Source organism: Salvelinus fontinalis, chromosome 29 (assembly GCF_029448725.1).
Source record: "Salvelinus fontinalis isolate EN_2023a chromosome 29, ASM2944872v1, whole genome shotgun sequence".
In the NCBI taxonomy this organism is placed as follows: domain Eukaryota; kingdom Metazoa; phylum Chordata; class Actinopteri; order Salmoniformes; family Salmonidae; genus Salvelinus; species Salvelinus fontinalis.
In genome coordinates, this window is record NC_074693.1 from 30584302 (window position 1) to 30609647 (window position 25346).

The 25346-nt window shown below is 40.2% G+C and overlaps 1 protein-coding gene across 1 annotated transcript; it reads left to right on the top strand.

Moving 5' to 3' along the window:
• Window positions 1-2926: 2926 nt before the first annotated feature.
• LOC129827821 (putative monooxygenase p33MONOX) lies at window positions 2927-24975 on the top strand. The gene is made up of 8 exons (XM_055889024.1): window positions 2927-3114; window positions 7264-7367; window positions 7604-7791; window positions 8021-8159; window positions 17251-17378; window positions 22355-22494; window positions 22835-23022; window positions 23217-24975. Exons 2-8 carry the CDS (start codon window positions 7340-7342, stop codon window positions 23423-23425), a joined length of 1020 nt encoding a protein of 339 aa, XP_055744999.1. The 5' UTR covers window positions 2927-3114; window positions 7264-7339; the 3' UTR covers window positions 23426-24975.
• Window positions 24976-25346: the final 371 nt, after the last annotated feature.

The window sequence follows — 25346 nt, forward strand, 5'->3', positions numbered from 1 at the left end:
CGATCGACCATCTCTGGAGAGACCTGAAAATAGCTGTGCAGCGACGCTCCCCATCCAACCTGACAGAGATTGAGAGGATCTGCAAAGAAGAATGGGAGAAACTCCCCAAATACAGGTGTGCCAAGCTTGAAGCATCATACCCAATAAGACTCGAGGCTGTAATCTCTGCCAAAGGTGCTTGAACAAACTGCTGAGTAAAGGGTATGAATACTTATGTAAATGTGATATTTCCGGGGGGGGTTAATATAAATTTGCACACATTTTTAAAATCCTGTTTTTATTTGTCATTATGGGGTAGCCTGATGAGAAGAAAAAAAACATTTAATCAATTATAGAATCAGGCTGTAATGTAAAAATATTTGGAAAAAGTCAAGGGGACTGAATACTTTCTGAATGCACTTGCAGAAAGGCAAATGACGTTGGTGAGGTTGGGGGAAGGTATATCTTGTGACTACTTCTGACGCAAGTCTAGCAGATACAGTAGAACTGTGTCCCAAATCGTACCCCATTCACTATTTAGTACACTACTTTTGACCAGGGCCCATTGAGGCTCTTGTCAAAGGTATAGGATTTCATTTGGAACGCAGACACGATCATACAGAATGCAGATGCCCTTTCCGGAGCATCCAATAAATCTGTGTTCTCTCCGTCTTGTACAGACGTTCCTCTGCCTGAGGACTATCACATGCCATGGTCCTAGACACTCCTACCCATGCTCACAAATATCACAGGGAACCCGATCCAGTGAGACAGACCGACCGTCGGGGTGCTGTGGTTATTTTGGATTTGATATTAACCATGTTGAGAATGTGTTCCCATTCCATGCTGTAAGGGTTAGGGTTAGGGACTCTGAGTTGACTTTACACCCCATGGCCACCAGACACAGACAATACACTAATAGACTAATGTAGTCTCCTCACTTTCTAATGTAGTCTCCACACTTTCTAATGTAGTCTCCCGGCATTCTAATGTAGTCTCCTCGCTTTCGAATGTAGTCTCCTCACTTTCTAATGTAGTCTCTAATATAGTCTCCTCGCTTTCTAATGTAGTCTCTAATGTAGTCTCCTCACTTTCCAATGTAGTCTCCTCACTTTCTAATGTAGTCTCCTCACTTTCCAATGTAGTCTCCTTACTTTCCAATGTAGTCTCCTCACTTTCTAATGTAGTCTCCTCACTTTCTAATGTAGTCTCCTCACTTTCTAATGTAGTCTCCTCACTTTCTAATGCAGTCTCCTCACTTTCTGGTGCAAATCGGTTACAATCTTAGAGACTGAAGTTAACTTGTCCATTCCACACTGATATCATGCATAATGGAAAATAACTTTCATTGCATCCTCCAAAGCTAGAGCTGAATTTATTGCTACTGTACACCCTACACCCTTAGAAAAAAAGGGTTATTTGGCTATCCCCATAGGAGAACCCTTTTTGGTTCCAGGGAGAAGCATTTTTGGTTCCACATAGAACAATTTTGGGTTCCATGTAGAACCCTCTGTGGAAAGGGTCCTACGTGGAACCCAATAGCACCTTTTTGTAATGTGTACTGTGGGGTTCAATCAAAGTTTTGACAGGTTATAACAGCGGTTCCCAAACTCTGTCCTCAGGACCCCAAGGGGTGAATGTTTAGGTTTTTGCCCTAGCACTACACAGTTGATTCACATGATCAAAGCTTGATGATGAGTTAATTATATGAATCAGCTGTGTAGCGCTAGAGCAAAAACCAAAACGCGCTCCCCTTGGTGTCCCGAGGAACGAGTTTGGGAAACCCTGTGTTATAATATCACCTGGATTCCTTGCAGTAAACTAAGAGGAGGGTGTTCATCATTTAATTATGTAGAAGCAGTAATTTTGAAGTAGCAAGTTGACTTTGAAAAGGTAAAAGAGGAGATTTGACTTTCAGGATCCAGTCACGGTAAAAGTTCTAATACAGAGCTTTGGGGTTCAAGTGGTCATGTGAACATGCAAAAGGCCTGATAGTAAAAAGGCAAGTAGCTAAAAAAGCCAAGGCCAATAACATGTTGTTAGAGCATGTCTTTAAAAGGCATGGCTCAAAGGCACAAATTATTCTACTGAATCTCAACATTATATAGTCATTCTGAATTACCTATACATGCATCATCACAGACATTGGTCCATATGAACCTGAGACAACTTTCAATTGAACAGTGAGGCATCGGCTACTTTGGGTACAGAGTGAAATTCAACAGTCTAGCAAGTTCAAGATTGGATTGTCAGTTCCCGAGGCCTATAATTCTGTGTCCTGACATTTGATACATAGATCAATGGGAAAATGTGTAATGTGTAGACCTTTACTTCAGAACGTTTTAAGTTATGTGTAAGTAATTAAGCAGGCTAATCATATTAGGATTATTCTATTCGAGAATATATGAGGATGTGGTGGTCGTCGATCTTGTTCGTCGTCAGGCATCTGGCTGGCCCCATATATGTCCAAACCCCTATTTGCATTGGGGAAACTATGCTACTGTGTGACTGTGTGTGCTGCCATCATTACATTTATGTAATAGTGGTAGAGAGTCTAAAGTAACTTTACAGGACTTCAACCACATGATGTGCACACTCAAGGGGAAGTAAGTTGGTTTTCTAGTCAAAGCACTGTATGTGTGAATGTATGAGTAAATGTATGTGTGAATGTATGGGTGAATGTATGAGTAAATGTATGGAGGGATACAACAAAGCAAGTTGAAATGTGTATAATAACATGTTTACTATACATTCAAATATATACATATAATTGTAATAATTCGGATGTTGCTGTGAGGTGTGACCAATGTACAAAATAAAATGCATTTTAAAACGTCTCTCTGGTCTCTGCATCATGTCTAGAATCAAGACAGACAAACCCATGCACCAGGGAGGAGTCAAGACTTTCATTTTTACAATTCCCATTCCAGCATGATCACTTCCGTTATTTTTCAGAATGCTCATTCATTGGTCCGGTGCTTGACCGCTTGTCACTGCACTTGTTCATTTGCGTGCCCATCCTAAAGTCATGGATTAGGCCGTTGTCTGTTTGTTCACCAAAATTGGTTCAAATACAGCGCAGTTACGACAGTGAGTGGACTTTATTGAGGTATAGCAGGTACATCGTCATCATAGGTGAGAAATCTCTATAATTTATAACTGCATCTTGTCATGTTTCTGTAATAACCAATATGATCAATACATGTGTTTTTATTGCGTCGGTGGTTGGGTTATAGCCTTGGGTTATGTGTAATTATATTTTAATAGCCTACAGCAATAGTAAAATCCAACTTAATATCAAGATAATTATATATTTGTATTATAAGTAGGCCTATAATATTCATGGTTTATCGATATTAATATTTTTAAGGCGCATTTAGCCGATCGTATGAATTTAATTCGAGTATTCTGCCTGCCTTTCACGTAATCTTTTAGTGATTGGGAGTTGACTCTTTTTACTGACTCGGATCTTTTCGACTCGTTCAGTCAAATGAATGAATATTTCGACTCATTTCGTTCATTTGAGTCAGTAGGCCTAATGCCCAGAGCACGCAGGAACCCCTATCGGCGAACGATGAACTAAAAACTCGAAAGAATCATGATTCTACAAGCCATCTCGTTCACCATAGGGGGCTTATTGGAGCTGTCATATGTGACAGAAATTTTGAAAACTGTGCTTCAAGCAATGTACATTTGTGATTGCTAGGCATGTAAATACGATGATTTATTAATACCTTTGAAACGAGGTCTAGTTGCGGCCGCAACCGGACTAGATTAAGAACGACTCTTGGCAGAATATAACTGTTTGACAGCCGCGGGGGAGATTAGCCAATGTCCTTCTTCTTGAAAGTTTTATGGCAGACTACACCTACTGATTAATGTAAGAACAAATATTCCATGGGGGGCGATAAATCAAACAACCTCCCCACTCCTTCAGTCACAGTTGAAATCACATCCATACACAGCCTCAGGTGCCTGGTAGGACCGAGCATTCATCGACAGAATTCCTTGTAATGCCTCTGCAGAAAAATCCACCAGTCCCTACCCAAAATGCTCAGCCGCATTCACAATGCCTATTTTCTCCGTTGCGCTGTGCAGTTGATAAACAAAGTAATAAACGCTACAAAGTCCACCTTCTTAACATACATGTCAGGATCCCTCTGTTGACAAGAGACATCATCTAGTGTCTTTACTCCTACTACCATTACTTCTTCACTTCTTTCTGCCACTCTTCTCACCGCCTCTGGACAGGACACATTCTGGTCAGCCCTTATTCTTGCCGCATCCGTTTCCTTCACCCTGCCTAACAGGACACGTCAGGAATTCGGGTGCATGTTCACAAACCACAATTGCAGCATTTAGGCTCAGCAGGCAAATAATACTCCTCCCGTCTATATACACTTGACACATAATCAAGTAATTTACATTTGTCCCACTGCATGGGTCTGTATACTGCAAGATTTTGCTCCAACTGATCAATTAGCTTAGTTGGTCAGGTGTGGTGCACACCTCTGGGCGGTATACTGTATTTTCCGATATACCAGTATTGATGCAAGGAGCGGTTTAACTTATTACTTTACCTTCGATAACGGCATTTGAATGTTTGGTTTGTTAAATGTGATACGATATGTGTAACGTCGATTTAGTTTACTTCACTTCTTGAGTAATCTCTTCGCTCTCACTCTCCATGCCGCTTTCCACACAGACCTAGCCCAGCCCCGTCACTCAAGGAGCGCATTGGTTGTTCCTCGACCACTACTAGCCCCTGTCACTCAAGGAGCGCATTGGTTGTTCCTCGACCACTACTAGCCCCTGTCACCCAAGGAGCGCGTGGTTGTTCCTTGACCACTACTAGACCAGCCCCTGTCACTCAAGGAGCGCGTGGTTGTTCCTTGACCACAACTAGACACTTGGATTCGGTCTGTATGGTCAATGCAACACATGTATCAGTGTTGATAAACAACGATGCTGTTTTCACTTTGCTTCTTAATACAAATTCACTAGTGTTCTTTTATGACACTATTCATTTGTGTTTCTTACACCTGCAAACAGCTAATTAGCAAATTGTGCCTAAATCTTGTTAGCCGCTAATGGTAATCGCTAGTTAGCTGGCTGGTTTGGCTGGCTAACGTTAGTTAGTTAGCTAGCTAATAAATGTACTGAGTAAGAGCAAACGTAGCTAGCTAATACAGCCTGATAATACCAGTGATGGTGTAGACCTAAATGAGCATGTTGTTTGTGTAACAGTATCTTCAAAATCAAAGAGTAATATGCGATGCATGAATTTGTACACTACACGAAGTAGTTTAGGGAAAATATTAAATGTAGACAAAGATTATAGGGTACCCTAGGAAACACTTATCAACGCTGCTTCCTACCTTGTCACAATTAACTCCTCCCTGGTATTTTCATTCGTTGTCATGTCAAACAACACATATTCAAAGTGCCCACTATATATTCTAACTATATAATTACAATTATTATAATCCATGAATCCAACAGTTAACACAAGTGTTTTGCTCTAAATCACAAATCAAATTTCAATTGCAACATTTGGTTAAAAATAAGGCCTAGATTGTTTGTCCATATCGTCTATGTGGCAGAAATGGATGTAAATGCTGAAAAGGATTTTTGGTTGAAGTTGAAATGTATAAAACAATCAGAATGGAGAAAGACCTTCTAGCCCGAAGTCTATTGACTGTACCGCAAAAGCATGCTCGAGCGGCAGAGTCGATATCAGCGCCAGGGTCGTTACAATATAAACATTTTATTTTCAAAAACATAAAATACTGTGATATGACATTTTGGCCATATCGCCCAGTCCTACCTGACTAACTGAGCTAATGTATTTGTTCAGTGGTTGCCTAAATTCAACACACCTGCATGGTCTTCCAGGTCAGTTAACTCAAAAACATGAAGTGCCTACGGCACTCCAGGACCAGGGTTGCCTACCCCTGCAATAGGCTATCGTTCGAGAACTGCAGCAGCCAAACAAACGATTCGCTCTTGAGTTCGAGTGTTAAGCAGAAGGTTGTGTATGTTTTGGTTCTACAAAGCTGTGTCCAATAACATTTAATAATCAAATGATTGCATTAATAATTTGTCAGTTATTTTCCTTCTCTATGATGCCTGTAACATGGTTTTTCTGCTGTGCACATGATGGACTGTTGGTTGTCGTCTCTTGGAGCCGCTGAACCGGAGAATCGCGTATTAATCCTGCTTTGAATTAATTGCGGCCAGGCCGGCCAGCAGGTCAAACGAACGACTAAAATGAACGAGTCACTCGGAAAAAATAATTTTGACTCTCGAATCAGTGAAAAGAGTCGTTCAAAAAGAACGAATCGTTTGCGAATTTCACATCAATATTGTATTTGTGCAAGTCACTGTCCAGCTGGCAAGCGCTGCTGCCGACGTTGTCAATTTCAGTATAGGTTCATTAAAGCTATGCTGTCTTGACTTTCACAATCGTGACAATCGCATGTTTCTCATGTTCTGCAAATATTTTTTACCTCCTATTATTGCTTCCCCTTTCTAAACAGCAGCCTGCTATGGTAGGCTATATATGTCTTCCCCATGGTGTCTCCACGATTCAGGAATTTAATCTCACAAAATCTTGGGAATCGTGTTAAAAGAATTGCATTTGTTACTGATCTGTTGATAAGATTGGTGGTAGATGAAGGAGAGTTTAGGCCACACAGTACCGGGATAATTGTTATAGGAGTGCATGTTGTGCAAACAGCATTGGTCTGTTGCAACTTGCAATAAGAAAACAACGTCAATTGATTAATATTCTCGCATTATAGCCTACAAATATACATTGGAACATTGCTTCACCTTCAACATCTGGTGTGGACACTGTAACATGGTTGTGTGACGTGTGTGACTTCCTGTCTTTCTGTGACATGACTCTGATGTTGTGACCTTTTGTAACATAGGCTTCTGGTAACCAGACTCAGGTCTATTTGGGGGTCAGAACCCCTCCCAGGACATTGTGCTCTTCCCAAAACAAACATAAAACCAAACCTTTATTAATTAGTGTGTTGACATTATTCATAAAGCATTTTTTGTTGTTGTATCAGGACCCGTATCCACAAAGCGTCTCAGAATGCTGATCTAGGATCAGGTCCCCATCTGTCCATATCATTTGATTCTTTATGATCTAAAAGGCAATACTGATCATAGATCAGCACTCCTACTCTGAAGATGCCTTGTGGATACGGGCCCAGGCCTCTGGAACTCTGCTCCATTATTAACTCATGTTGGGTCTTATGCTGATCTCTGCAGATTAGGAAGCCAGTCAAGATCTCCACATTCACCTTCATTCGCATAGATAACCTGGTCCTCCATAGCACACTGCAGAATGGGATCCAGACAGGGTGATATACCAGGTAATACATGATGAACATCCTCCTTCATTTATCACGTGTGATACACATCATCAAAGATGAAAGCAAATAGAATTGATGACTAGTACCATTTCTTTGATTCCAAACACAATAAGATAGTAAATGTGATGGTGTGCTTCTTCATTTGACACACAAACGGTCCACTAGCGGTCAAATAAATTAGGTGAGGTCATTAAATGTTGCTCTAATGTTTCTCTTACCATTGTCTTCAATTCCAGCACTGGAGTCTGGTGTATCTGGGGGATTCTTTGGGGGGTTCTCGTCCCCCATTGGTATGTCCAGACGAGCCTTTAGCTATGACGAGGCCCTGGACGCTCCCATGCACTCCCCTCCCCCTGACATGTGTGTCAACAACCCATGGAAGGACCCTCTCATCCCACAGAGGAAGTTCAAGAGGATTGTTGAGGTACAGAACCTAAATATCTCCTAGTTATCTATCCTGTTACTACATACAGTATAGAAGTTTATAGTTGTGTAATAGTACTTGTTGTGTAACAGCAACTGTAACGCTCAATGTCCAACCTGGCCGAGGTTATCACTGTAGAGTTTAATGAACCGTGGCTGGGAGAGTGACCACCCATAAAGCACGTAGTATTGTGTTCATATTAAACCCATTGGCCTGTTGTTATGTCCAGGAGGACGAGAGTGGCACTGGGAAGACACTGAACTTGTCTGCCAGTCAGTTTAACGTGGCAACAACAGCAGCACCGGTCAAGTCCCCTGTCCCCGTGGTCAAGGCCAAAGCCTCCTCTCTCATGAACACACTCATGATCAGTAAGTAGGAAAACAAACAAACTCACATTGTCAAATTTACAATGTATCTACACATCCAACATCGTTCAAAACACTGCTGCTACTCCGGTCGCCATTAGTCCGGTGGCCGTTTGATTAATTGTTCAGCAGTCTTATGGCTTGGGGGTAGAAGCTGCTAAGGAGCCTTTTGGTCCTAGACTTGGCGCTCCGGTACCGCTTGCCTTGCGGTAACATGTTAACATAGTGAGATACCTGTCAACTTTACAAAGTAACTAGACATCCAACATGCTAACACAGTAAGACATCCCAAATCCTGATGCACTCTGATCATACTATATGGAATATTGTAGAAATATCAGAATAGATGGTATACAGTTGAAGTCGGAAGTTTACATACACCTTAGCCAACTACATTTAAACTCAGTTTTTCACAATTACTGACATTTAATCCAAGTAATACATTCACTGTCTTAGGTCTTAGTTGGGATCACCACTTCATTTTAAGAATGTGAAATTATTGAGAATGATTTATTATTATTTTTATTTTTTTATCACATTCCCAGTGGTTCAGAAATGTACATACACTCAATTAGTATTTGGTAGCATTTCCTTTAAATTGTTTAACTTGGATCAAACATTTCGGGTAGCCTTCCACAAGCTTCCCACAATAAGTTGGGGGAATTTTGGCCCATTCCTCCTGACAGAGCTGGTGTAACCGAGTCAGGTTTGTAGGCCTCCTTGTTCGCACACGCTTTTTCAGTTCTGCCCACACATTTTCTATGGGATTGAAAATAAATAAACACAATTCAAGCCCGGGTTACTGATTGTAACAATACAACAAAAAATATAGCTTTTTTATAAATCTTCACATATAACTAATTGAACACACAAGCACTATTTTTACACAGTGAAGATAAAAACTAAGTAAACAGAAGGCACAGTATGTGTGGATGGTATGGTTTGTGTTTATTTTATTTATTATCTTATTTGTTATGTTTGGAAAGTTGAGTGAGTGAGTAATGAAATGGTTGCATATCCCAGAGCCAATGTATTGCTGTGAGCCGGGTATGAGAGGGCTTTCAATGTTGTTCAGATGATGGATATACTTTTATAATGAATTATACGTCTTATTTATTTATTGTCCTATCATGGAAAACTACATTTTTTTTATCTTAATAAATTATATCTAATTATTATCCTATTTTAATGGTACTGTCTATGGCCCTATACCCTAGACACCCACCTGAATGACCCAGATATTAAGGAGAAGTCCCTAACTGTTTTATGTGCTCGCTGTAAGCGGTCTATATGCAGCTAAAATTAGGTCAGAGACCAAGAGCAGCACTGCCCCCTCAAGATTCTGAGCCTGCTTGGCAGGGTTGGTCCTGCAAAGCCAAAGCCCCCTAAAGGGAGAGGAAAATATACAAGGAATTTCTCAAAGCTGATAATGAGAACCTTGACGACCTTGTACCTAGCCGGTGGGGATTCCGGTGGGGTACCCCCACCCAGGCAGTGGCAGTGCTGGCAACACTAGCTGCAGTAACCCATGGGGAGGGGGTCACACTCGGACATTCAGAGAGGGGGTATATTATTGTGGCCCTGGTGGCACAGAATCAAGGTCGGACTGCATGGAGATACGTGGGGACATGGTCATGACTGGTGGCCGTATTGTGGGTGTTTTTTCAGGAATAGGGTGTACATTTGACTGCCATTATCTAGGATATGACAATGGTAAATAAATTTCAATTTTTGCTTATTTTTTTGCGCGGTCTTGCAGGCCTTCTCATGCAGCTGCAACTGCAATAGCATTTGGAAATCATGACCCATCTTGAGTTGGGCTCTGGGATGGTGCAACTGTTGAGAAAGTGAGCTTATGGTTGTGTGGGGGTAAGGGCTGAGTGTGTATGTGTGTATCCCACAACTGTTGCGAAAGAAGAAGTAAAAGATGTAAGGTACAATAGAGGATGATCCACAGCTATATATAATACAAATCGAGGTGACGGCAATGGAAATGCATATGGCAATTGATTTACTTCAATTCGGTAAATGGAACTGTATGCTCTTTTCAAAGAATGGATCCCAGTCGGTTCAGGGCTATGGGATACAGGGGGTCGAGGGTGGTCTGCCGGGCATTGGGATGACAAGCCATCTCGAGATGAGGCCTTTTAGCGGGTGGAATAGTAGGGACCAATTGGAGGTTTACTTAGTAGAAATGCAAATATCATGGTACAACTATATAGACACTCAATCATTATGTTACTTTTTAATAGTACGTTTACAAAAATATATTCTGATTAAAAGAATGAAAGGTGTGTCTCATGGTAAGTGGTGAAATAAGTATAGCCAGTTACAATTGTAATGGCTTAGCAGATAATAAGAAAAGACGATCAGTATTTACCTGGCTAAAAGAGAAGGATTATAATATTTATTGTTTACAGGAAACCCATTCAACAGTTTTAGATGAAGTTTTGTGGAAAAAGAACTGGGTGGGCAAAATATATTTCTCCCATGGGCAAAGAAATTCAAAAGGGGTGATGATCTTAATTAACAATAATTTTGATCCAAATGTGCAAATTGTCCAAACAGATCCTCAAGGTAGATGGATTATTTTAAATATGTTATTGGACAATAAACAAATATGGCTTGTTAACCTATACGGTCCGAATAATGATGATCCAAGCTTCTTTGAAAATATATATAAGAACTTATCAACTCTACAAGCAACACTAGACTCTATTATTATAATGGGAGATTTTAATACGGTCTTAAATAGCTCTATAGACCGGAAAGGAAATCACACTACAAACTATCACCCTCAGGCACTTAAGGAAATCATGAATGTCATGGATATATTGGAATTAGTGGATATATGGAGACTTAAATACCCTGATTTAGTGAGATATACATGGCGGAGGCTGAATCAAGCTAGTCGTCTTGACTACTTTCTTATTCCATTCTCTCTGGCACCAAAAGTTTAAAAAGTGTTGATAGGGGATAGAATGCGGTCGGATCATCACATAATTGGCATATATATTTCTCTTACAGAATTTCCACGTGGGCGAGGATATTGGAAATTTAATCAAAGTCTACTAGATGATAAATTGTTTAGAACTAGGACAGAAGATTTTATAACTGACTTTTTCAGACATAACATAGGTACAGCAGATCCCCTTATTGTATGGGACACTTTTAAGTGTGCCTTTAGAGGCCATGCAATTCAGTACTCATCTATAAAACAAAAGCAATTTAGATCAAAAGAGTCCATATTAACAAAGGAAATTGAAGGACTAACAGTACAGTTAGATAGCAATAAAAACGGTACCATAGAGGCACAGAATAATTTAGAGGAAAAACAAAAAGAAATGGAGGAACTTATTCAAGAAAGATCCAGTGTAATATATTATAAAAATAAAGCGAACTGGATGGAATATGGGGAAAAATGCACCAAATTCTTTTTCAATCTTCAATATAGAAATGCTACCAAAAAAAATGTATTAAAACTTGTGACAAATGATGGAGTCACGCATGATTCACCAAATGATATTTTGAAAGAAGAAGTAAAGTACTTTAAGAATATGTTTTCATTTCAGGCTCCTCCATCTCCACTAACTGAAACTAATTGTATGGATTTTTTTCCTATTAATAATGTAAAATTAACATCTGAACAGAAAGACTCATGTGAAGGCCAAATTACAGAGGAGGAACTGCTTGTTGCAATTGGGGCCTTTAAAGATGGGAAAACTCCAGGGCTGGATGGCATACCAGTGGAAGTATACAAAACGTTTTTTGATATACTCAAAGGACCATTATTAACTTGTTTTAACCACTCCTATATAAATGGTAGATTATCAGACACACAACAAGAAGGTCTGATATCGTTATTACTGAAACAGGACCCAAGTGGTATATATAAAGATCCAGTCCAATTAAAAAATTGGAGACCTCTTACACTTCAGTGTTGTGATGCAAAAATCCTAGCAAAATGCTTGGCGCATAGAATAAAAAAAGTTTTGTCAGATATTATTCATCCTAATCAGACAGGTTTTTTACATGGACGATACATTGGAGATAATATAAGGCAAGTACTGGAAACAATAGAACACTATGAGATATCGGGGACACCAGGCCTGGTTTTCATAGCTGATTTTGAAAAGGCTTTTGATAAAGTACGACTGGAGTTTATATATAAATGCCTAGAATATTTCAATTTTGGGGAATCTCTTATAAAATGGGTTAAAATTATGTATAGTAACCCTAGGTGTAAAATAGTAAATAATGGCTACATCTCAGAAAGTTTTAAACTATCTAGAGGAGTAAAACAAGGTTGTCCACTATCGGCATATCTATTTATTATTGCCATCGAAATGTTAGCTGTTAAAATTAGATCAAACATTAATATTAAAGGATTAGAAATCCATGGCTTAAAAACTAAGGTGTCATTGTACGCTGATGATTCATGTTTTCTTTTAAAACCACAACTAGAGTCTCTCCAGGGCCTCATAGAGGATCTAGATACCTTTGCTATCCTCTCTGGATTAAAACCAAATTATGATAAATGTACCATATTACGTATTGGATCACTAAAAAATACACATTTTATATTGCCATGTAGTTTACCAATTAAATGGTCTGACGGAGATGTGGACATACTCGGTATAAAAATCCCAAAAGAAAGAAATGATCTCACTCCAATAAATTTTTATAGAAAGTTAGCAAAAATAGATAAGATCTTGCTACCATGGAAAGGAAAATACCTGTCTATTTGTGGAAAAATCACCCTAATTAACTCTTTAGTCATATCACAGTTTACCTATTTGCTTATGGTTTTGCCTACACCTAGTGACCTGTTTTTTAAATTATATGAACAAAAAATATTCAATTTTATTTGGAACGGCAAGCCAGATAAAATTAAAAGGGCCTATTTATATAACGAATATGAATTCGGAGGGCAGAAATTATTAAATATTAAAGCATTAGACCTCTCACTAAAGGCATCGGTCATACAAAAGTTATACTTAAATCCAAACTGGTTCTCTAGTAAACTGGTACGAATGTCTCATCCTATGTTCAAGAAGGGCCTTTTTCCCTTTATTCAGATTACACCTGCTCATTTTCGGTTGTTTGAAAAGGAAATGATCTCCAAAATATCCTTATTCTTTAAACAAGCCTTAGAAAGTTTGTTGCAATTTCAGTTTAATCCACCTGAAAGGACGGAACAAATAGTACAACAAATATTGTGGTTAAATTCAAATATAATAATTGATAAAAAAACTGTATTTATCGAAGAAATGTTTAAAAAAGGTATAATTTTTGTGAATGATATCATAAATAGGACTGGTGGAGTTATGTCACACATGCAGCTAACACAGACATATGGAAAAGTCTGCTCTACCCAAAATTACAACCAATTAATTGCAGCATTACCACAAAAATGGAAGAGGCAAGTAGAAGGGGAAAAAAGTAAGGAACTTGTATGTCGGCCCTGTATTAAAGAACAAAAATGGTTAAAGAAAAGTGTGATAAATAAAAACATATACCAATTTCATTTAAGGACCAAAAAACTAACAGCTGTGCCATACAAATTGCAAAATAGTTGGGAAGAGATTTTCGATGTACCCATTCCATGGCACATGGTTTATGAATTGATACGCAAAACAACGCCGGATTCAAAACTTCGAATTTTTCAATATAAATTACTGTACAAAATTCTTGCAACTAATAGAATGTTATATATATGGGGTATACAATCTTCCCAGCTCTGCAGATTCTGTTGTGAGGAGGCAGAGTCATTAGATCATTTATTTTGGTATTGTCCATATGTAGCTCGTTTTTGGTCACAGGTCCAGGAATGGCTGAAGAATTGCAACATTTGCCTAAAACTAACGCTACAGATAGCAATACTGGGGGATTTGAAAAGCCATAGTCAATCAATCAATAATATAATAATTATTTTGGCAAAGATGTTTATTTTTAATTTACAATCTGTAGAAGCTATGAGAATAGAAGGTTCAGGTCTTTTGTGAAGCATCACAGCACAGTTGAGAAATGTATGGCAAATAGAAATCCGAAATGGATGATGTTGGAAGATAGATGGGAGGGGTTGGGTGGAGCTGAAGGGTGGGACTAATAACAAGATAAACAATATAGGGCATACGGGATCTGTGAAATGTGTATAGGTGCGGAGCTTTTGTGAAATAGCACAGTTACAAGTGGAAATAAAATTGGATGGACAACAGAAATAGAGGAAGGACTAAGAACAAATAAGAGAGAACTATTGTAAAGTGGACTGTGTCTGTAAAATAGGTATAAGATGTAGAAATTGAAGGTAAAAGCAGAAGTGTTTATAAGTTTACTCCAATTGGGGGATTGGTGGTAGGGTCGCGGGGAATAATAATAAAGGCATATTCTTTAAAAAAGTATGTATGTCTATATAGGTATGTGTATGTATATATGTGTATATGTATGCATACGTGTATGGATATATATATTTACCCCCAAAAATATGGGGGAATGGAAATGATGCAGACAATTACATTGGAAGCAACATTCTTTCCGCAATACTAAGCTGATCCTCCCCTAAAAAAAAAAAAAAAAAAAAAAAAAAAGAAGCTGCTAAGGAGCCTTTTGGTCCTAGACTTGGCGCTCCGGTACCGCTTGCCTTGCGGTAACATGTTAACATAGTGAGATACCTGTCAACTTTACAAAGTAACTAGACATCCAACATGCTAACACAGTAAGACATCCCAAATCCTGATGCACTCTGATCATACTATATGGAATATTGTAGAAATATCAGAATAGATGGTATACAGTTGAAGTCGGAAGTTTACATACACCTTAGCCAACTACATTTAAACTCAGTTTTTCACAATTACTGACATTTAATCCAAGTAATACATTCACTGTCTTAGGTCTTAGTTGGGATCACCACTTCATTTTAAGAATGTGAAATTATTGAGAATGATTTATTATTATTTTTATTTTTTTATCACATTCCCAGTGGTTCAGAAATGTACATACACTCAATTAGTATTTGGTAGCATTTCCTTTAAATTGTTTAACTTGGGTCAAACATTTCGGGTAGCCTTCCACAAGCTTCCCACAATAAGTTGGGGGAATTTTGGCCCATTCCTCCTGACAGAGCTGGTGTAACCGAGTCAGGTTTGTAGGCCTCCTTGTTCGCACACGCTTTTTCAGTTCTGCCCACACATTTTCTATGGGATTGAGGTCAGGGCTTTGTGATGGCCACTCCAATACCTTGACTCCAATACCTTGACACTCCAATACCTTGAATACCTTGAAGTATGCTTGGGGTCATTGTCCATTTGGAAGACCCATTTGTGAACAAGCTTTAACTTCCTGACTGATGTCTTGAGATGTTGCTTCAATATATCCACATAATTTTCCTTTCCTCATGATGCCATCTATTTTGTGAAGTGCACCAGTCCCTCCTGCAGCAAAGCACACCCACAACATGATGCTGCCACCCCCGTGCTTCACGGTTGGGATGATGTTCTTCGGCTTGCAAGCCTCCCCCTTTTCCTCCAAACATAACGATGGTCATTATGGCCAAACAGTTCTATTTTTGTTTCATCAGACCAGAGGACATTTCTCCAAAAAGTACGATCTTTGTCCCCATGTGCATTTGCAAACCGTAGTCTGTCTTTTTAATGGCGGTTTTGTAACAGTGCCTACTTCCTTGCTGAGCGTCCTTTCAGGTTATGTCAATATAGGACTTGTTTTACTGTGGATATAGATACTTTTGTACCTATTTCCTCCAGCATCTTCACAAGGTCCTTTGCTGTTGTTCTGGGATTGATTTTGCACTTTTGCACCAAAGTACGTTCATCTCTAGGAGAGAACGCGTCTCCTTTCTGAGCGGTATGACAGCTGCTTGTTCCCATGGTGTTTATACTTACATACTATTGTTTGTACAGATGAGCGTGGTACCTTCAGGCACTTGAAAATTGCTCCCAAGGATGAACCAGACTTGTGGTGGTCTACAATTATTTTTGGTTGATTTGTTTTGATTTTCCCATGACGTCAAGCAAAAAGACACTGAGTTTGAAGGTAGGCCTTGAAATACATCCACAGCTACACCTCCAATTGACTCAAATGATGATGATGTCAATTAGCCAATCAGAAGCTTCTAAAGCCATGACATAATTTTCTGGAGTTGTCCAAACTGTTTAAAGGCACAGTCAACTTAGTGTATGTAAACTTCTGACCCACTGGAATTGTGATACAGTGAATTATAAGTGAAATAATCTGTCTGTAAACAATTGTTGGAAAAATTACTTCTGTCATGCACAAAGTAGATGTCCTAACCGACTTGCCAAAACTAAAATTTGTTAACAAGAAATTTGTGGAGAAGTTGAAAAATGAGTTTTAATGACTCCAACCTAAGTGTATGTAAACTTCCGACTTCAAATGTATATATTGCACTGTATAGATCAGGGATGGGCAACTTGCGAATAATAGAATACCCAAGGTCTCTCAACTAGAAAACACACAGTCACTCAATTAGCCCATGTCAGCTACATTTTTTGAGATTGGTAAGTTAGTCTATTGGCCAGCTATTTAAACTTGTAGTAAGCATGGTCCAATGACTGACCGGAGTGGGGCCCATTGATCATCCATTTTCATATTAAACACAGCAAACATATGCCTCCACCCTTTGGCAAAATGGGTAGAATTGCAGGAAATAAGCTGTAAAACTGAACATTCATCTCTCCGCCCCATGGCAAAATTCTTTGAATTGTATGAAGTTAGTTATAAAATTACAAAATCTTCTCTCCACCCCATGGGAAAATGTGTAGAATAGCAGTAAATTAACCTTAAAACTACAATTTTTACCTTCACTGTCACGATGGGGGCCGCAAAAATGTTTTGCTCGCAGGGGGGGTGGGGGGGAATTTAGTTTTTGTTGTTGTCCCCACCCCCATCAAAGTTGCCCGTCCCTGCTCTAGATGATAGGAATGACATAGATAGATATATGGGATAGGATGGATGACATAATATCATTGCATTCAACATTGCTGCGATAGACTAATACACCACACTAGACTTGTATGTCCTACTGCTGACGGTGAACCCATCCCTGGTCCTTCAGAGCAGACCCAGGAGAGCCTCCAGAGGTTTGAGCTCCAGGCAGGGCTAACAGAAGCTGGCTACACCCCCCACAAGGGCCTCTCTGCAGAGGACACACGATTCCACCGCCTGGCTGAGGGGCAGAAGCCTGTGAGTATGACAGGGACTGGAGGATTGACTGTTGGCACTGATACAAGATCAGCTTACTGTTGGAAAAAGCATATCCCAGTCCACTGGAGGGGTGGGAGGAGTGTAATGCTAAACCTTCCATCAATGCATAAGTTAATATCAGTTCAGACTCATGCTCTCTGACATACCATTTTGTATTCACTGATGACATTTGCATTTAAAGTTTATCAAAAGGTGGTCTATGATATGCAAGCTAGGTACTAAGGCAAGAAAATGATCAGAAGTTCTGTAAATGTATTTGAGAATTTGATCATAGCTGTTCTGCTATTGTTACTGTATGTTTCAATGCGGAACCAAAAAATGCTTGTGCGCGATTGAGAAAAACTGTAATATTTGTAAATAGTTGGTGTAATTCCAGTCCTTTGATCAGTGCAGACTCGTGCTATTTGAGTCGTGCTACCTGACATACCATAGGTGGATGGGAGCAGGAGATAGTGTTATATAAGAGCAATCAATCTTGAAGAACTAGAAACATGCTCTCTCCCTCTAGAGTGTGCTTGGATATGTTTTTCTTTTTTTTAAAGACCAGTATAATATAAATCTTGAATGTAACCCTCGCGTGTGTGTCTGCCTGCCTGTGCAGTTGTTGTCTCTGTGGTGTATGATTAGGCTTGGGCCAGGGGTCAATGAGACTGTCCAAAGGTGTTGCATACAAGTGTCAACAGTTTGGATTCCATAGACCCATTTCCAGGCTGCATCATCAAAGAGGCTTGTTTATGTTGAAGTGAATACGACAACATCCAATTTCAGATGCAGATGGTTATCGTCTACTACAACATTGCAGATGTCATCATGGAATTGATTATCTAGCACACTAGCAAGCCAGCGAGGCAAGGTAAAATATCACAAACCGTGCTAGATAAAGCCAGAACAATAATATACTTGTTGAACATAGCTATAGCCACCAGTCTGGTTCATTTTCATAGTCATAACTCACACACTGTTAACTTTGATACGAGGAAGGGTGCGCATAGCTCGAATGTGCCATTTGCTTGTAAACAAAAGACGTCTCTATAGAGCCAACCGATTGCATGCTATTCTTGAATATCGACATATAGTATGTTACATATAAGCTTAGCTTCCCCTATTGCATGCAGCACCTATGCATATATACAGTACGTACTGAACTTGTACACATGTACATAAATAGAATACATTGCTTTAGAACATGACCTACCGCTTACATGTAAATATCTGACTGGATAGAATCTCCAACAGTGGCCAAGGGTATATCGTCATGACTGCAAGGTGTCCCGATATCTTTTCCAACTGTCCATTATTTGGTTTTAATGCCCATTCTAGAATGCCCTTCTAGCCAATCAGAAACCAGTATTCAACAATGCTGTGGTATAATTAAGAAATAAGGCCTGAGGGTATATGGTATGAGGCCAATATACTGTACTATGGCTAAGGGCTGTTCTTATGCATAACGCCGTAGTATATTGGTCATATACCACAAATGCCTGAGGTGCCATATTGCTATTATAAACCGGCTACCAATGTAATTAGAACAGTAAACAGTAAACAAGTAGTTTTGCGTCATACCCGTGGTATATTTAAGCAATAAGGCACGAGGTGGTGTGGTTTATGGCCAATATACCACGGCTAAGGGCTGTTATTCACCACGCAACACGGTGTGCCTGGATACAGCCCGTAGCCATGTATATTGGCCATATACCACAAACCCCCGAGGTGCCTTATTGCTATTATAAACTGGTTAACAATGTAATTACAACAGTACAAATAAATGTTTTGTCCTTCCCTGTCAGCCAATCAGCATCCAGGAGCCAAACTACCCAGTTTATATTGACATGTAAAGTAATCCAATCAATCTGAATACTAAAACATTAAAATACATTTATCTAAAGTAGCAAGTAGAATTATAACCAACCCCGTTACATATATGAATTCAATCAATATCCACTCATGTTACACAGTCATTTTAGTATTGTAATCATAATCTATATTCAGTTATTTTATAGGTGAATGGTATCCACATATATGGTGGACTCATTTTCATCAACACATATAATGGCTCGACAATAGCTTATATACATTTTACCCTTTGTGTAAAATAAACACCACTAATAAAGTTTATGAAAATGCTACTGGATATAGAAATTGTCACCCACAATAAAGCAGGCCTATTTCCTTGTGTGATGTATTTATTTTTTGATCATCTGATTTGTTGCCAGGTTCTCGATTCGATTTCGGGTTCTATGTTCTTTTGACACTTGTATTAAACCATAGCTAGTGCCGTATGTTCCACTGAGGTATAATAAGAATGAGTCTGTTCTAGAATTTATTTCTCTGTGCTTTGCATGTTGCCAGGCAACACCCTTAAAATGACATGATCGCCCATATTTTCCTGAAACAGCCAATCAGAAAGCCTGTAACAAAGTGGAATTTTTTTCCGGTTTGTAGCTAACTTAGCTAGCTACACATCATTGTACCTCCGTCTCCGTGCTTTATTTGTCAATTAAACTTGAATACAAAATACGAATAATGGATAAAGTAACAGAGTGGATCGTACTGGAAAGTCAAAGGAATCTTCTCATGAAAAGGTATTTCATTAGATATGTTTAATTTCCCTTGACAATATCCTGTATGTCGAGGCCTAACGTTCGCTAAATGAACCTAACAGTAAAATAAACGGAGGCCTACCGTACGTTAGCAACAAAAACAAGCTGAAACGAAGGTAATTTAGCATACAATATATACACAATGAATAGTCATATAGCTGATTGGGTAATAATTATTAACGTCTGTCTAACGTTATACCGGCAACAGAAACGGGGACACTTTGTACTAGCGAACTAACGTTCTCTAATAAAACTACCGTAGCTTGCTAGCTAACGTTGTTTGGTGAGGTCCGGGTTAAACAAACAGTTTATCAGGCTAGAGCCAGTTTCTGCCAGTCTGGCCCTAGCGTGTGTTGACGAACCTTCGACTCCGTAGCACATCGATACAATATATACGACGTTTTTGTTGTTGTTAGTTTCAACAGCGCGTACAACCATATTTTCTCCTAATCAATGAGTGATTTATTGCAACTTGTAACAAGTAACGTTAAAATTGTTACTTTTGCTGCACATGTATGTGTAACCTGAGTATACAAAACATTATGAACACCTTCCTAATATTGAGTTTATAAGAACAGCCTCAATTCGTAGGGGCATGGACTCTACAAGGTGTAGAACGCATTTCACATTGTTGTCGGCCCATGTTGACTACAATGCTTCCCACAGTTTGGGTGGTGGACCATTCTTGATACACACGGGAAACTGTTTTTAACCGATCTACACCGATTTTGAAGTGGATTTAACAGGTGACATCAGTAAGGGGTCATAGCGTTCACCTGGATTCACCTGGTCAGTCTGTTATGGAGTGTTCTTAATGTTTTGTATACTCAGCGTAGATAGTACATTTGATGTTTTCAGCATATCACAAACTGTTTCTCCGTATTGGTTTTTGATTTGGACAAGTTAAAGCTGTGTTTTGACATTTGGCTATTTATCAAAATGTCTTGTCAACAGGAAGCAGTGACAGCATCATTTTCAACTTAAGTTTTATGATTATAAATTGATCTTTCCAATGGTATTGTACTTAATCATGTAAAAACTGTGGAATGAGTCTGAAATCGTGCTGCAATTTATTTTATGATATACCAGAAATCACAATCGAGTTTGCCCTTCCTACTAAAAGGGTGTGCTCTATCAATGTCACATGGTCAGAGATTTACCCCCCTCCTGGGTCTTTGACAGGTTCATGGGTGTGACATAAACATGTGGTCCCTGACCAACCGTCTGGAGCCGTGGTCAACACCAGATTTGGATTCGACAGGCAGGGTTCCAAAAGGTTATGTTTCGGTCAGGTGCTGAAACCCTAGAGGAAACCCCTAGATAGAATGTTAGGAGCAGAGCAAACCAAGAGGGGAAAGACAGTGCATCAGCCACATTGGAATGATGAGCAGTACAGTGAGCAGAACTCAAGAGCAAGGATTGCAACCTGGAGAACAGACAGAGAGAATGCAGGAGCATTGTACATACAGAGGTACAGGATATTCATCCCAATATTCCCCGACAGAATGGAGGATGATGAACATTGAGAATATCGTTCCAGAGATGGTAGTAACCAAAATCCACAGACTCAAAATGGTAAGATTGGAGCTTTTTCACAAGCCTATAGCATAGTTCAATGGAATTAGCTGGGAAACTCTCTAGATTGCCTAATCTTCTGTGAATATTGCTACCTAGCTGGGGAACTATATTGGCAGGCTTATCCTGCTATGGATAATATGGGTAATAGGGATGTTTGTGACAGGTCTTGACTGTGATTTGGTTTCTTTCTGGGTGGGTGCAGGACAGGTGTTTTGCCTGTCTTGTTTGGCCTAGGAAGAACACTCCCTTTCTTGATGCGTTTGAGTTATACACATAATAAAAATACTTGATATGCAGTGAGCTTCTAATTTTGGACTGATGGGAATGGGATCCCTGCGTAGGGAGGGTTATTAGAAGGCCATTTGTCTTTGTGCCGGTCCAGTGGAATTTGTAGCCTGTTGGCCCACCAGAGAATCTTCAATCCTTCTGTTCAGTGCCCCCTGAGTGGCTATCTCTCCCATTGACTGAGGTTAAGGGCGGTCAACGGTTTCCAATAACCCTTTGTTTGACACAGAAACCATTGGGGGGGGGGGGGGGGGGGGGGGGGGGGGGGGGGGGGGGGGGGGGGTTGGGCCAAACTGGGCTTTGGTGTGTGTGTTTGTGGCCAGCCATCATTTGACTCGTCTCAATGTCACAATCCTGCTGTGTCTTCTTGTCATGTGTGTTGTCTGTAAATGTCTTGCAAAACACACACCTCTCTCTCCCTCATGGGCTGCAGACAGGGAGCTACTGAACAACATCTTTAAGCTGCATCTTTCTACCTCTTTGTCTCTGCAGAAGCTGAGAATGCCAAGCGGGGACTTCAAGGAGGACAGGCTTTCGACATCAGCTCAATCCACCCCTTGTGGCACCCCTTCCGGGACCCCCTCCGTTACCCCCAGCGTCAGTCCCCACGCCTCACCGATACTCAACCGCAGGTATGTAGTAGAATAGAATTTCTCCACTGATACTCAACCCCAAGTATGTAGTACAATAGAACTTCTCCACTGATACTCAACCCAAGTATGTAGTACAATAGAACTTCTCCACTGATACTCAACCCAAGTATGTAGTACAATAGAACTTCTCCACTGATACTCAACCCAAGTATGTAGTACAATAGAACTTCTCCACTGATACTCAACCCAAGTATGTAGTACAATAGAACTTCTCCACTTTCCTCAGAATAAGCAATAGATATAAAGATAAGTTTCAGATGGCACTTTTGTGTACAACTGTTCCATGTCTCTAATATCGTTAATGTGTGTGGGGGCACAGGAGCTGGTTCAACAGCCTGAGTCCAGCACCGTTTCTCACCACACCGGAGCTCGGCAGTCCTAACTTCAGCCCAGAAATGGGAGGCAATGAGGGAGGAGGAGCAGGAGGGGAGAGGTGGAGCTTCTTTGGAACTTCTCGCCCAGTAGTACAGAAGTCCTCTACTGACCCTGGTTCAGAAACCAACACAGGTGAGAAATCAGTCCCTCAGGAGTCTCTATTATTATGAATGGTGGCTGAGCTGTCATTGTGGACTTTGTGTTCCCGAGAGAGAATGCTTTTAAAAATAACTTGGAATGTAATGGATGTTGCCGTTTTTGCTATATTGATTTATATACCTTTCTGTCAGTTGAGTAACATTCTTGTCTCCTCTGCTGTCCCTCAGGCTTCACACTACAGTCGTACTTTGGCGTGCCAAAGTCCAACACCATGGAAGGCATTAAGACCCAGGTCAACCTCATGGTGGATGACCCCGCCAAGTTCAACCCCCCCAAGATCGAGATCAGCGGCATCGAGGGCAAGAGACCCCCCCAGACTCGCCCACACAAACTCAAACCCCGGGACATGAACGTCCTGACACCGTCAGGATTCTGATACCCCCAGGAGCCCCTTCTCCTGAATTCTACCGACCCTCGCCCCCCGTCGCCCCCTGTCGGCCAGTAGCTGGTCTACTACCCTACTCTGTCTTCTCGGCCTCTATGGAAGCCCTGAGACGGAGAAAATGGAGAAGCTACGGAACTATCCCCCTATTCCCTAAACCTTACTGTTCTATCTGACCCTATTCCTGCTGATGGTGAACCTACTATAGACATCTCCCTCTTTAGTGCCAACCCTCCTTGGTCCAATTAAAGCACCAAATGGAGTATTTCCAACCACCTCGCCTCAAGAGGGTCACTTCTTCAGTTTCTGGGTGCTTTGGCATATGGTGCCCGGTTGCCATTTTCGTCTGCGATATCGTGAGGTTGAAATGGTGGTTTTGATGTCTCATGAGTCACTGAATCAGTACCTGGGCTTGAGGAGACCGTGATGTCTCATGAGTCACTGAACCAGTACCTGGGCTTGAGGAGACCCTGAATATGACGAGATCTTCTCTGACGCTCAGGATCCTTCAAGTCAAAGTCCCATTAACCGGCTCTGCAAATGTTATGTCAAAATACATTCTGTACTCACCACAGTATGGCGTTTCGCAGAGCAACTATCGTCGTTACTGCCGTTATGCATGGCGTTTACCTCCTAAAAATGTGTTTCGGGATACTGTACTGCTGCTGGATCAGCCTACCTGTGTGTGGCAGTAATGAGTCATTGGATTTGGCGAATGCGCATTTGGTCAAAAACTATTATTTTTTACCTTTTTTGAAAGTACGTACTGTGCGTAATGGCAGGATGAAGATAGTTGCTCTGTGAAACGTGATATTGTGGTGAGTACTGAATGTATTTTGACATAACATTTGCAGAGCCAGTTAATGGGACTTTGAATTGAAGGATCCCGGGCGTCAGAGGAGATGTTGTCATATTGTCTCCTTAAGCCCAGGTACTGGTTCAATCAGTTCCCTGCTCTGACTGACAAAAACCCCCATGGTTCATTATATTGAACTCCCTCTCGCTAAAAGCACTACAGCCCCCAGCCAATGCAATTTCACTCACCTAGACTCCATCACCTCTGACAGTCTTATGCTTTTGTAGTTTGATAGTTTTGTATAGTTATTTTTTTGGGGGGGGGGGGGGGGGGCAGTGAGTGTGGTATTACTGATGTTGTGCCTAAGCTTGCTTCTGACATCTGCCATATCAGTTGACTTTTTATTTGACAGTCTTAGTACTATTACTTGAGTTAGTTATTGGATGAGAGCGTGGCTACTGCTAACCTGGAATTTAAAAAATAAATAATAAAAATCCAGATATTATGTTATTGCTATTAAATGGTGTGTTATGATATTTCCATATACAAGTCTGTAATGCTTTAAGAATATATTGATATGAAGGCCTATGCATTGAAGTAGTCATTTGAAATGTGTTTTTTATATTAACTATTACTTTTAGAATCAATGCTGTTTTTGCAAGATGTTTATGAATTCCAATAGTTCGTTGCACAAGGGATTGCTTTTCCCTCAATTCAGCTGTAAATAAACTCAACACAAATGAAATGACTCCCATGTTTCTGGTCTGAATGTTATTTATCTTAAAGGTTAACTCTAAAGGGCCGGGAAGACCCCTCCCCACCATATAAAAGGACAGGGCATACTTTGTTTATGAAACAGCTTCAGTCGATTTAAAGATTAACATTTTGGGGGGGGAATGGGGTTGCTAACTAGTGTATTTTATGTTGCATGATTGTCTATTATCCCACACTCTTAAAATCCTCCACTAGGGTGCGCTGTTAGGTTAAGTATTTAAGTTGTGAAACTGTTGCTGATTTGACACTTGCATCTCATGTACGCTAGATGGCACAAGGCTCAGTGAAATTATGAGTAGTGCAAAGATATACAGTGCCTTCATATGTATTCACAGCCCTGAATCA

Coding starts and splice junctions, on each gene's coding strand:
- LOC129827821 (XM_055889024.1), top strand. CDS start 7,340: ATGGGATCCAGACAGGGTGATATACCAG. Junction 7,792..8,020: donor AGTTCAAGAGGATTGTTGAG/GTACAGAACCTA, acceptor TGTTATGTCCAG/GAGGACGAGAGTGGCACTGG. Junction 17,379..22,354: donor TGGCTGAGGGGCAGAAGCCT/GTGAGTATGACA, acceptor TTGTCTCTGCAG/AAGCTGAGAATGCCAAGCGG.